The following is a 12051-nucleotide window of genomic DNA, read 5'->3' on the forward strand; positions in this document are numbered from 1 at the left end:
TTGTAAATTAAAAAGTAATGCGTTACTTTACTAGTTACTTGAAAAAAGTAATCCGATTACGTAACTCGCATTACTTGTAATGCGTTACCCCCAACACTGGATATCGCAAGTCCCAGAAAATGTGTTGTAGTCCAAACGAGTCGCTCGTTGTAGTTTTTGAAAACTGATTTCTGTTAAATAAAATATCTCCTTTTGAAGTGGACTTTGAGCTTTGTAACTTTGCAGATCTTTTTTTATGCTCAAACAGCAACATTACAGACTAACTAAATTATCTTGTAAATTAAAAAGTAATGCGTTACTTTACTAGTTACTTGAAAAAAGTAATCCGATTACGTAACTCGCATTACTTGTAATGCGTTACCCCCAACACTGGATATCGCAAGTCCCAGAAAATGTGTTGTAGTCCAAACGAGTCGCTCGTTGTAGTTTTTGAAAACTGATTTCTGTTAAATAAAATATCTCCTTTTGAAGTGGACTTTGAGCTTTGTAACTTTGCAGATCTGTTTTATGCTCAAACAGCAACATTACAGACTAACTAAAGTTGCGTAATAGGACCCCTTTAAATAAAAAGTATTTCTGTCCTGGAGAAACGCCAGTATTTGTGGGTTCATATTTATAAAAAACAAACAAAAAAACAGAACTTTTTTTTTTATTTTGTTTGACCCCCAATAATTTGTTTTAATGAACTGTTTAACTTTAACCAAACAAACCTGTAAGTTGATTTGTCTCACTTGTGAACCAAATGACAAACAAAATATCTCGGGGACAGACAGAAATAATCACCCACACACACACAAATCAAGAAACAAACATTTGCTGCTCTTCTTTTTAAACTGAGCAAGTAAACAAGGATAAAAAAATACTCAAAAACAGCAAAACAAATCTAATCTGTGCTGCACCACTACCAATAGGTGCACCTGGACCATATCAGGTCCGTGACTTCAACTAGACTCCAAAGTCCTGTCAGAGTCTAGATGGTGCGTGGCACAGTCAGTGTTTGATTGTCTTTGTATATAGATGATCATTTGTAAGAAGGAGAGATGGGGAACTATGTATTGTGCATTGACCGTGTCCATTTGGCTCTCAGCTAACTGAAAATCCATATCAATCATTCCTAACATCCATCTTTTTTTAATTAATACAATAAAAGATTTTAATTCTACAGTTGTCGCTTCGTCAAGCCATTCTGCACTGATCCGTTCCACAGTGTCGGCAACAGGACGTCACTTAGCTAGTGCACACTGCGCAGTCTGTATGATCTGATTAACGTATAGTAGACGTTCCAGTTTGGAGCTTCAGAAGTTACTTCCCGTGGCCTCCCCACAGACTTCGCGTAGTCATGTGACAGTAAAGGTCTCTCTGTGTGTATTCATGCGCTTGCAAAACCAAAACGGTCTGTGCATATGTATGTGTGTGTTGTAAACAGTGCTTTCTCGTGAGGAGTGCTGTAAGTGGCGCTCGGACGTGAGGTGAGTCTCTTGCTCAGAGTGTGGAGGGAAAAAGGACGAGGCCACATGATAAGACCATGACAGTACCGGAGAAAGGCACCTCAGGAAGACCACGCCGGTGGGATGAGCTCCAGCCCGCCACTGCTAATCCGGCCTGAAGATGGGAATCTTGGGCATAAACTCTATTAGGATTACCTAGAAAAAGGACAGAGAATGTGAAATTACGCATTTCACGGTTTATTGTATTTGAAGCAGTCACTGTGCAATTAGATTAGGGTGTGTTTGTAGTTGGCTTACATATTCCATCATGTTGTTCGTGTCACACTTCCTTTTGCTGAGCCTCCAATGCAAACACAACTAAATGAACAGAGGGCATGTAGTAAAATTAGCACCAGACAGGAAAATACAAATAGCAAACAAGCAAGCAGCCTTGAAAATACCTTGTGATACAATCTGCTGTTTTCCCACTCCAATAACTTCTCTATGGATCTGCGTGTCTATAGGCGAAAAATACACATTATTCAGTATATGATAAGTAAAATCACTAGAAAAGAGCGTGTAATTTATGTCCTTTAATGTACATTACTGTTCAAAAGTTTGGGGTCTGTAAGATTTTATGGATCTCATATGATCAACAAGGCTGCATTTGATCAAAAATACTGTCAAAACAGCAATATTGTGAAATATTAAATTAAAACATAACTGTTTTCTATTTTAAAATGTGTATAATATAATTTATTCTTGTGATGGCAATGCTGAATTTGTAAATACAGTTTTTGTGTTGCTTGATCCTTCAGAAATCATTCTAATATGCTGATTCGGTGCATAAGGAACATTTATTATTAAAGGGTTAGTTCACCCAAAAATTAAAATTAGGCTGTGTTTTACTCACCCCAGAGCCATTCTAGGTGTATATGACTTTCTTCTTTCTGACGAATCCAGTCGGAGTTAGATTAAAATTGTCCTGGCTATTCCAAGATCTATCATTGCAGTCAGCGGGTGTTGCAGCGCTTCAGTCCAAAAGAAGTTAAATAAAATCACCCATCCATAAAAAAAAAAAAGTGTCTCACACGGCTCCGGGGGGTGAACAAAGGCCTCCTGTAGCGAATCGATGCGTTTTTGTAAGAAAAATATCCTTATTCAAAACGTAATAATCACTTTAATCTAGCTTGCGCTCACTGTTGTAAACGGAAGCAGTTCCAGGCGGATGACGTATGAGGTCGGCTTTGCTCATGCGCCGCTCAGAAGTGACGAACGCGGAAGCGCAGGGGAGAGATCAAAACAAAACAACGGTCACTTATTAGAAGTACAAAACGAGGATTTGTAAAGAAGAATGTCGGAGGATTTCGATATAAGCCAAGAGGAGACTGGTTTTCCTTTGCTAAAGTAAGGAAACTTTGCTTCCTTTGATCCTGTAAACAAACGTTGGTTTTCACGAGACTGACTAGCGCATGCGCAACGCTGACCTCATACGTCATCCGCCTGGAGCTGCTTCCGTGTACAACTGTTGGCGCAAGCTAGATTAAAGTGATTATTACTTTTTGAATATGGATATTTTTCTTACAAAAACTCATCGATTCGCTACAGGAGTCCTTTGTTCACCCCCCGGAGCCGTGTGAGATGCTTTTTTTTTTAATGAATGGGCACTTTTTATTTCACTTCTTTTGGACTGATGCATGCAACACCCGCTGAGTGCCATGAAACAGCTTGAACGATCAAGACAATTTTTAATATAACTCTGACTGGATTCGTCTGAAAGAAGAAAGTCATATACACCTAGGATGGCTATGGGGTGAGTAAAACACAGCCTAATTTTAATTTTTGGGTGAACTAACCCTTTAATATCAAAGTTGAAAAAAAACTGTTCTGTTCTGTTTCAAAAGAACAGCAATTATTTGAAATAGAAATGTTTTGTAAGATTGTAATTAAATATAATTACTGTCACATTTGATAATTAATTTCTTTAAAAAAACAATCGCGCTTAATAGCATCCAAAATAAAGGTTTTTGTTTGCATAGTATATGTGTGTGTACTGTGTACATTATGTATATATAAATACATACCCATGCATGTATATATTTTTAAAAAATATGTTACGTCTATATTTTAAATATATTTATATATAATATAAATTATATGAATATAAATAAACATATATGTAAATATTTTCAATATATATACTGTATGTGTGTGTATTTATATATACATAATAAATATACACAGTACACACAGATATATTATGTAAATAAAAACATTTATTTTGGATGCGATTAATCGTTTGACAGCACTAAAAAAAAAACCTGACCAGGTCTACTGTTGTCAGTTATCCAAGACAATTTTGTCCCTCATTCTGTCAAAAAAAGGAAAAAACATGCCACAAATGCTTTTGATAAAGCTAAACTTCCATTAAGCGAGTGACTCTGAACACACTCACCCTCTTGCTCAGACAGATGACCGGCCACAGACTAAAGCCCAGAGTACAGCAACAGCACAGACAGCCACACAGCAGCCAGCGCACATTCACTGGGAGAGCCTTCCTCAGACAGCCGTTCACACGGTTTATGCTGGCTTTGAACTCCTCCGGTGCGACCTGCCAATGAACAAATGAAGCAGTATTCTAATAACCCATGTGTGACCTCAACATTACATGTGGTAGTACTCACCACATTGGGTAATACACACTTTTTGGAGCTTGACAACCAGTTACCGTGAAAAAGAGTACCTTGAACATTCTGCTAAACATCTCATTTCACGTTCCACAAAAATTTGGGGTGAATAATTTCTTTAAGCATTATATAAAGTAACAGCATTAACAGAATTATTTCCTTTCATTTCTGATTGCCAGCAACAACGCTTTTCACTTCTTCTCATTGGGATTAGTGAATAATTATGCATTTAACAGTATTTTCTTGAGACGGAACAGCCACTAAAATTACACTTACCTTTCCTGTAAGGGCTGAGGGAAATTCAGACTCAAATTTATTGCTCAGTCCAAACCTGCAGGGAAGAATAAAAACTATTTAAAATATTTCAATTTCTCAAACTTAAATGTCCACAAAGGCATAAGTAGATTTACTGTATATCTACTGCAATACTCTATATACTAAAATATATTTGTTAATTTTATTATACAAGACCAGGGTCCGGAAGGGAGTGCTAGGGGTCTGTGTAACAGTTTACAGAAAAACGGTGTAAAAAAATATTAAAATAAATACATAATATTTGATTAAAATAAATAAAAAATTAATAAGTAAACAAATGAGTAAATAAATCTAACAGTGCAGTACTGTCGTGTAAAAAAAAAACACAATGTAATTATTTAGAAGGAAATATTTTGGAACATATTTAGTTTCTGTTAAGCTACATTGCTTAATATTTTAAACATTTTAGATTTATAATATTCATTTTTCACAGTATAGATTAAGTCTTTAAGTCTTCCAGAAACTATATAGATGCCTTTTAACTTTTTGTATCCCTGGCACAAATCATATTTGAGGTTCTGTGGTATCTAAAAGATAAAACCCAGGTACTAGACAACAAAAATTAAGGTTTCAAAGCTTAATTTCTTCTATGTAACACACACACACACACAAAATGACAGCCTGTCATCATTTCCTTCATAGCATGGAGAAAAATGTAAACGATGACTGAGGCTGTCAAAAAGAAAAGCAGAAAGAAAGTCACACAGGTTTGGAACAACGAGAGGGTGAGAAACTGATCACAGGACTTTCATTTTTGGGTGAACTATCCCTTTAAATGTACAATATATAAGCTGCCCTGTCAAAACCGAGCATTTAGGAGCATTGTATGTGCAACTGAAGATTTAAAATGCTTTCTAGGTTGTTAAATTATGAGTCTAGGACACTACCACTATTTTCTTGGTTGTTGTAATGACACTTAGCATGTCTCATGTGTTTCTAAACGAGCTTTGGTTTGATCAATTGATCAACGTTATGTACGAACAGATCCAGAGCTGCCGGTGTCTTACACAGTGACGTGCCCGGATCCGCACACTACCACCGGGTCCGGAGCGTATTTGAGCAGCTGCTCCTCCGCGGCCTTGTCCTCGTCCTCTTCTTCCTCCTCCTCGTAAATCTCATCAAAGTCCTCCATCATCGCCCCCCGCCTCGGCCTCTTTGCTTCCCGAAAGAAGCGCCGAGAAAGACCGTGTTTCGCTCACGTTAAGCAAATATTGGCAATAACGCAGATCGCACGGCCGAGAAGAGAAACGACGGCATAGAAATCCGGAGAAAAACATCAACATCCGCCGAAAATCTCGTGCGGGTTGATCTCGGGATACATCGCGAGAACATGTAATTGGGGCTTTCTCATCTCAGACAGCCTGCATTCTTTAACTGGTAAAATCATTCCTGCCTCAGCACTTTGAAAGAATAGTTTAATGATTTAGTGCCATAATTCAAAACATGTTTCCCTTTTGGTCTGCATTTACTATTTTCAGAGGTACATCAAAATACATACAAGTACCATTTTATTATATATAGTAAATATAATCTACCAAGCTTTTTAATTAAACATTTCATTAAACAAATCCTAATGTTTCTAAATATTTGCACATTTTTATATTTAGTATGTAATATCACACAACTTGCCAAGAAACTGATCATTTAAACTGACAAAATAACTGCTGAACTTTACCTATGAATTCTGAAAAAAGTATCACTTTCATAAAAATATTAAGTATTTTAAAAATAATATTAATAAGAAATGTTTCATGACCAGTGATTTCTGAAGGATCATGTGACACTGAAGACTGGAGTGTCTTTGAAAATTCAGCTTTGTAAACACAAGTATAACACAAATTTTAAAATATATTCAAATAGAAAACAGCTCATTTAATTTGTAATAATATTTCACAATCTTACTGCATTTATTTATTTGATCAAATAAATGCAGGCTTGTTGGGTGTAAAAGATTTGAAAAAAAAAAAACTACATTGCTCACAATATGTGAAAAATAACTCATTTACAAGATATGAAAAGACACAAACACTACCAAATGCTCTTTTTTAATCCAACAAATCAACATCTACATGGTACAACTGCACTGGAGAAAAACAGCAAAACAAAAAAAAGGGAAACATGAAAACAAAAGGAAGGTAAACTGGATTATAATTTCATATAGCATGATTTGGTGGACAACCAACGCTCTGATGATAAGAAAGAAGGAGAGCGGAGAAGACAGACAGGAGTTACTCCATGGCCTCCTGGTTCTCCTGGTCAGCAGAACGCTCCTCACTGGGATCCTTGCCCTCTTTGCTCCTTTTGGACTTCTTGTGCTTGTGGCGCCGGTGACTGTCACCCTCCTCGCTGTCATGTCTCCGTCTGCTACTGCTGTGACAGTAGAAACAAAACAGAGAACTTCAGATTGTCTTGTTACCCCTTTAAATTGATTTCCAGAGGTATTTTTTTCTAACCTTATTAAATGTATCTTACAAGAGTCATCTTACAATTGCATAAATAATGAGATGAATGTTTTAAATGAAACATTTATTTATGAATGTGATGTTCTGGGAAAAGTTAAGTATACTTTTAAGATACTTTTAAATATGAATATTGTCATATGACAATAACATGGTGAATATAGTATGAATTTAAACCAAACGTACTACATAGAACATACGTTTTTTTTTAACACTCACAAAATTCTTTTTCAAAAGTACCTACTTTTTTTTTTTTTTTACCTACTCGGAGATTACTGGACACAGCCACAGTCTTAACAAGTGAGTCATCAAGTCACTCATTCCGTTCATTTGTTCAAAACAGCTGATTCATTTAGACTGTCTTATGAATGGATCATTGAATCATTCACTCAACCAAATCATTCATTCTTTTGAACACAAAAGATATTTTGAAGAATGTGGGTAACCAAACAGCTGATGGTCCCCATTGACTTCCATAGTATTTTTTTTCCCCCTACGGAATTTTAATTTTTGGGTGAACAATCTCTTTATTCAGGAAACAAAACATTGCTGTGTCCGGCGATGTGCAGTAGTGCTGCTGTGGCTTTGTTTGGAACTAATTTCATTGGCACTCGAGCAAAAAATATTGCCCCATATCTTAAAATTTGTGGGCATTTTTATTCATTTTGGAGCCATTTTTTTCCCCAAGCCTCCATTAATTTCCGACCCTGGTATAGTACCTCCGTGATGACTTGTGCCTCCCTTCCTCTTTCTCTCTGTGTCTCCTCTCCCTGTGACGCTCCTCCTTCTCTCGGCTCGATCGCTCCCGATGCCTCTCATACCCTCTGTCTCCGTAATCACGGTAAGAACGATACCGTTCTTCATCACTGCAAAATACCAAGTTTAATTCATCAATAGCTTAAAAACAGAACCAGAGAAACTAGGACTAATTATTTAAACCTTGAGAGGGTCAAAGATTTTTTTTTCTTTGGAATAAAATTTACTGATGAAACATACACAATAAGAATTTTAATATATGTCTACATTTGTCAGTTTATCAACAATTAATTGAGGGGTGTAATTGAGGGGTGTACATTTTCAAACTGAAAAACAGAGTACATGTGTATAGTGAATGAGTGGGTTGGCATCATCCCTAACCTGTTATAAACCACAGCAGAGGGACTATGGTCTCTCTCATGACCCCTTTCCCTCGGCCTGTCTCTCTCTCGCTCTTTTTCCCTCTCTTTGTCTCGCCGAGGGTAGTAGTCCCACTGCTTTGGGTTGTCCATCAAACCAGGCCAGGGGTTAACAGCTCCTTGCATGGGTGGAGGAAACCCACCTGAAAACGAAACAATCCACAGTGCACATGCTACTTAATTGAGCTTAATAAAGCCTGGAAAGTATTTAAGCACTTGTGATCTGTACTGAGATCTAAATTAAATGAGTTTTTCAGGTGAATAGACTAGGGAGATAGTCTCACACTTACCTGTAGGAAAAGGGTATGGAGCAACAGGACGTCCGTCATATCCTCCTGGGTGCCCACTGCTAAATACAACACACAGGCAATTAATGAAGTGTTAGTGTCAATTAAGGGTAACGTAGAGACATAGTTTCACAGAAAATTACATTTCAAAAACTGTATGTATTTAAATCTAAATACAGGACCCTAAAAACAAACAATTATATTATTATACACAGTCAAACCAAAACTTATTCAGACACCCTCAACATTTCGCACATTATCAGTTTATAAAATCGTTTAGAAAATGGTAAGAAAATATGACAAGAACTCAGAGTTAAAATGGTCGCATTAGCAATTAAAGAAAAAAACTCAAGCAAAACATGGTCAGGTCAAAGTGTCTGAATAATTTCTGGTCCCAAATTTTAATCAATTTTACTGGTAGTCCACTGAATGAAGAATTTTCGGGTATAATATGTCAGGGTTTACTTTATTTTGCTATCATCACTTACATAAATGAACTATAGTGTCCTGCACCCACTAGTAAAAAGATATCAAAAATTGTATCTGGTGTCTGAATAATTTTTGGTTTGACTATAAACACAAATATTTAATTAAATATTATGAAAAGTATTTTAAAAAAATCTAATAATATCTACTTTAATAATATCTCATTTCTATTTAAAAAAAAAGTTTGTTCCAGTGATCGCAAGGCTGAATTTTCAGTAGCCATTACTCTATTCTTCAGTGTTCTGTGACAGCTTAATAGTCTTTCCTATCACTTTTGATCAATTTAACTCATCCTTGATGAATAGAAGTATTAACTTCTTTTTTTAAATACCCGTCGATGTACACTAATGTTGAAAAAACTATTCGTTGAGTACAGAAGCTATGCCTACTTGTCCATAGTAGGGATAAGTGAAGGAGGGGGTCCTCCAGTAGGAGGGGGAAAATCTACAACACAAACAGAAACAAGATTTAAACAGAGACATATCAACAGTAAAAAGAGTAAACACAAGGGATTTGTTATTAAATTTTACACACAGTCAGAAAGTTTGCCGTTACAGTAGACAGGTGCTTTGGAAACATTTGAGAGGTTAATTCTGAGTTACTTTTGCTATGTTTGTTATGTTATTGCACATTCAACTTACTGGGTGGAGGAATGGTGATGGGCATCCCTGTAAAAAAAAAAGAAAAAAAAAAAGAAAGATGAAAACATTGCTTACAAAACCACATAGCCCATAACAAATACATAAAAATGTAACAAAATAAATGAAATCTAAAAAATAAGAGTTAAAAATGCTATGAGAAGCCACAGTGTCAATGGTTTTGAAAGTGATTTTTTCATACATTCATCGTGGATTTAAAATAAAAAATTAAATAAATTAATACAATTTCACAGTCGTCAGACTTACGTGGAGGTGGGATCAGAGGTGGAGCCTGACTGACAGGAGGAGGGAGGAATGGAGGAGGTGGGATGTTTGGAGGCAGCGGTCCCGGGGGAAAGAAAGGAGGAGGCATCTTGGCGGGTTCAGCCTCAGAGCTGGGATGTTCCGAGATCACCTACAAGTGTTAAAGTCACATGATTCAGTTCCCAGATATGTTTCCAGCATGTCAGTTTTACAGTGGAGACTGAGGAGAGCATGAGAGCATGTCATGTGTGTAACCTGGATGTTATTCCCCTCCAGATTGTGGCGACGTCGTCCTTCCACCCTGCTAATGGAGGCAGTCTGTCCGCCAATCACATCTATGGTCCCGGGAATCTTCCTGCAACAAATACAAACATACACATACAGCTTAATGAAGGTGTACATACATTTCTGTGTTTTTCAACTCTGTATTCCAGATGCATACATAACACACACACACCTCAGTAGGGCTGGGCGATATGACTATACAGCAGAAACGTGTTTGAATTCAGAAATACAGTGCAAGATGTGTCAGGACAAGCCCAAATGAGGAAGAACGGGTAATTGAGGGGTGTAACACAAGTTTAGTTGGTTACAGTTGCCAGGCAACCAGTGTAATTATACATACTATTATAGTATTTATTAATATTTTGAATTTTGTTATGTGCTTGGCAAGTATTTAGTATTAATTTATATTTCAGTTTGTTTGTTTTGTAATTTAAGTACTAAGTTTTTCATCTAATATCTGTATTTCATTTTATTTTAGTTTTGTTTCAGTTAATGAATTTTTTTAAAGTTTTAGTTAAACACCACTGCAGTAAATGTTGTGACTTGCAACATTTATTTTGAATTCAACTGATGTATAGTTATTTTTGCATGTGGCTTTTTTATCATATCAGTTCAATCATTTTCTCATTTAAAGGAACACTCCACTATTTTTGAAAATAGGCTAATTTTCCAACTCCCCTAGAGTTAAACAGTTGAGTTTTACCGTTTTCGAATCCATTCAGCCGATCTCCGGGTCTGGCGGTAGCACTTTTAGCTGCAGCTTAGCATAGACCATTGAATCTGATTAGACCGTTAGCATCTCGCTCAAAAATGACCAAAGAGTTTCTATATTTTTCCTATTTAAAACTTGACTATTCTGTAGTTACATCGTGTACTAAGACCGACAGAAAATGAAAAGTTGCAATTTTGTAGGCCGATATGGCTAGGAACTATACTCTCATTCCGGTGCAATAATCAAGGAACTTTGCTGCCGTACCATGGGTGCAGCAGGCGCAATGATATTACGCAGCGCCTGAAAATAGTCCCAGCTAGGTAACTTCCAATAAGCCTATTTTCAGGCGCTGCGTAATATCATGTAAATATATTTGATATCGATATATATTTAATTCCTGGCTTTGGCTTTGCTTAGAATCATTTTCGCGAGCAGAGCAAAAATAGACTGGCAATATTGTGTCTAAAATGTAAGTTACTCAATATTAGTGTTTTTGTACATTTGTATAAAAGCAATATCGCACTCATGAACTATGTTGTCAATCCAAATATCAGCACATATTTTGAAAAGCTTTTTTCTAACAATGTTATTTAAAATATTAACCAAATATATATATAGAGATAGAGATAGAGATAGATAGATAGATAGATAGATACAAAATGACTATACTGTGATATCAAATTTTGGTCATATCGCCTACCCCTACCAGAATGTCACTCCCAACTTGGTAAAAAAAAAAACACATCTAAACCCAATATAACACACTACTCTAATGACTACACAGTTTTGCAAAGAAAAACGGTCCAGATTGCTGAGTCCGTTGTGAAAGCAGCAGATTTTTTCATTTTTTCATAGTGCTTTGTAGATTAAAACATCACCAACAGAAATGAACTGTGGTCATCAATAAAAAAAGAAAAAGACAATAAATGAAGCCCGTTTAATTTCATATTTAAATGTCTACTCAGGCCTTGTAAAACAAACCACGCCCATGTCACCTCCCACTTACGTATAATAGGACATTTCTTGAGAGGCAGGCCCTGCCCAATGTGGAGGGGATATCCTATGAGGGCATGGGTAAGGGGAGACAGGCAAAAATGAGTTACTAATCCCCTCTCCCACATGACAGATGCGGGACAAACATAAAGACTCCGACACTGGAGTGTGAAATCTCTGAAATGAATGAACTCCCCCCAGTGGATGTGTGAGAGAACATGTTTACCTCGCTGGGTTGAGACCTGCTTTATACAGGTTAGATGGAGAGGAAAAGTCTGCTTTAGCTGCATGAGCTGCAACTGTGATCTCCTTCTCACTGTTAC

The 12051-nt window shown here is 36.6% G+C and overlaps 2 protein-coding genes across 2 annotated transcripts in view; both read right to left on the bottom strand.

Moving 5' to 3' along the window:
- Positions 1 to 1030: 1030 nt before the first annotated feature.
- chic2 (cysteine-rich hydrophobic domain 2) lies at positions 1031 to 5736 on the bottom strand. Its single transcript, XM_016491864.1, has 6 exons — positions 5437 to 5736; positions 4391 to 4445; positions 3883 to 4038; positions 1889 to 1945; positions 1746 to 1805; positions 1031 to 1643 (listed from the first exon to the last, which is right to left on the bottom strand). Exons 1-6 carry the CDS (start codon positions 5562 to 5564, stop codon positions 1593 to 1595), a joined length of 507 nt encoding a protein of 168 aa, XP_016347350.1. The 5' UTR covers positions 5565 to 5736; the 3' UTR covers positions 1031 to 1592.
- A 722-nt stretch (positions 5737 to 6458) lies between these two features.
- The window catches only part of LOC107692590 (pre-mRNA 3'-end-processing factor FIP1-like), a 12273-nt gene continuing 6680 nt past the window's right edge, over positions 6459 to 12051 (bottom strand). Inside the window, exons 9-18 of the mRNA XM_016491696.1 lie at positions 11955 to 12051; positions 11742 to 11795; positions 9994 to 10093; positions 9742 to 9889; positions 9478 to 9504; positions 9226 to 9280; positions 8354 to 8412; positions 8026 to 8206; positions 7608 to 7754; positions 6459 to 6799 (exon numbers count right to left, since the gene is read on the bottom strand). The exon at positions 11955 to 12051 is cut by the window's right edge and continues 13 nt beyond it. Coding sequence (XP_016347182.1) covers positions 6658 to 6799; positions 7608 to 7754; positions 8026 to 8206; positions 8354 to 8412; positions 9226 to 9280; positions 9478 to 9504; positions 9742 to 9889; positions 9994 to 10093; positions 11742 to 11795; positions 11955 to 12051 — 1010 coding nt within the window. The 3' untranslated portion in view covers positions 6459 to 6657. The remainder of the gene's footprint in view (positions 6800 to 7607; positions 7755 to 8025; positions 8207 to 8353; positions 8413 to 9225; positions 9281 to 9477; positions 9505 to 9741; positions 9890 to 9993; positions 10094 to 11741; positions 11796 to 11954) is intronic.

The sequence above is a fragment of the Sinocyclocheilus anshuiensis genome, unplaced genomic scaffold, assembly GCF_001515605.1.
Source record: "Sinocyclocheilus anshuiensis isolate Anshui unplaced genomic scaffold, SAMN03320099.WGS_v1.1 scaffold50, whole genome shotgun sequence".
In the NCBI taxonomy this organism is placed as follows: domain Eukaryota; kingdom Metazoa; phylum Chordata; class Actinopteri; order Cypriniformes; family Cyprinidae; genus Sinocyclocheilus; species Sinocyclocheilus anshuiensis.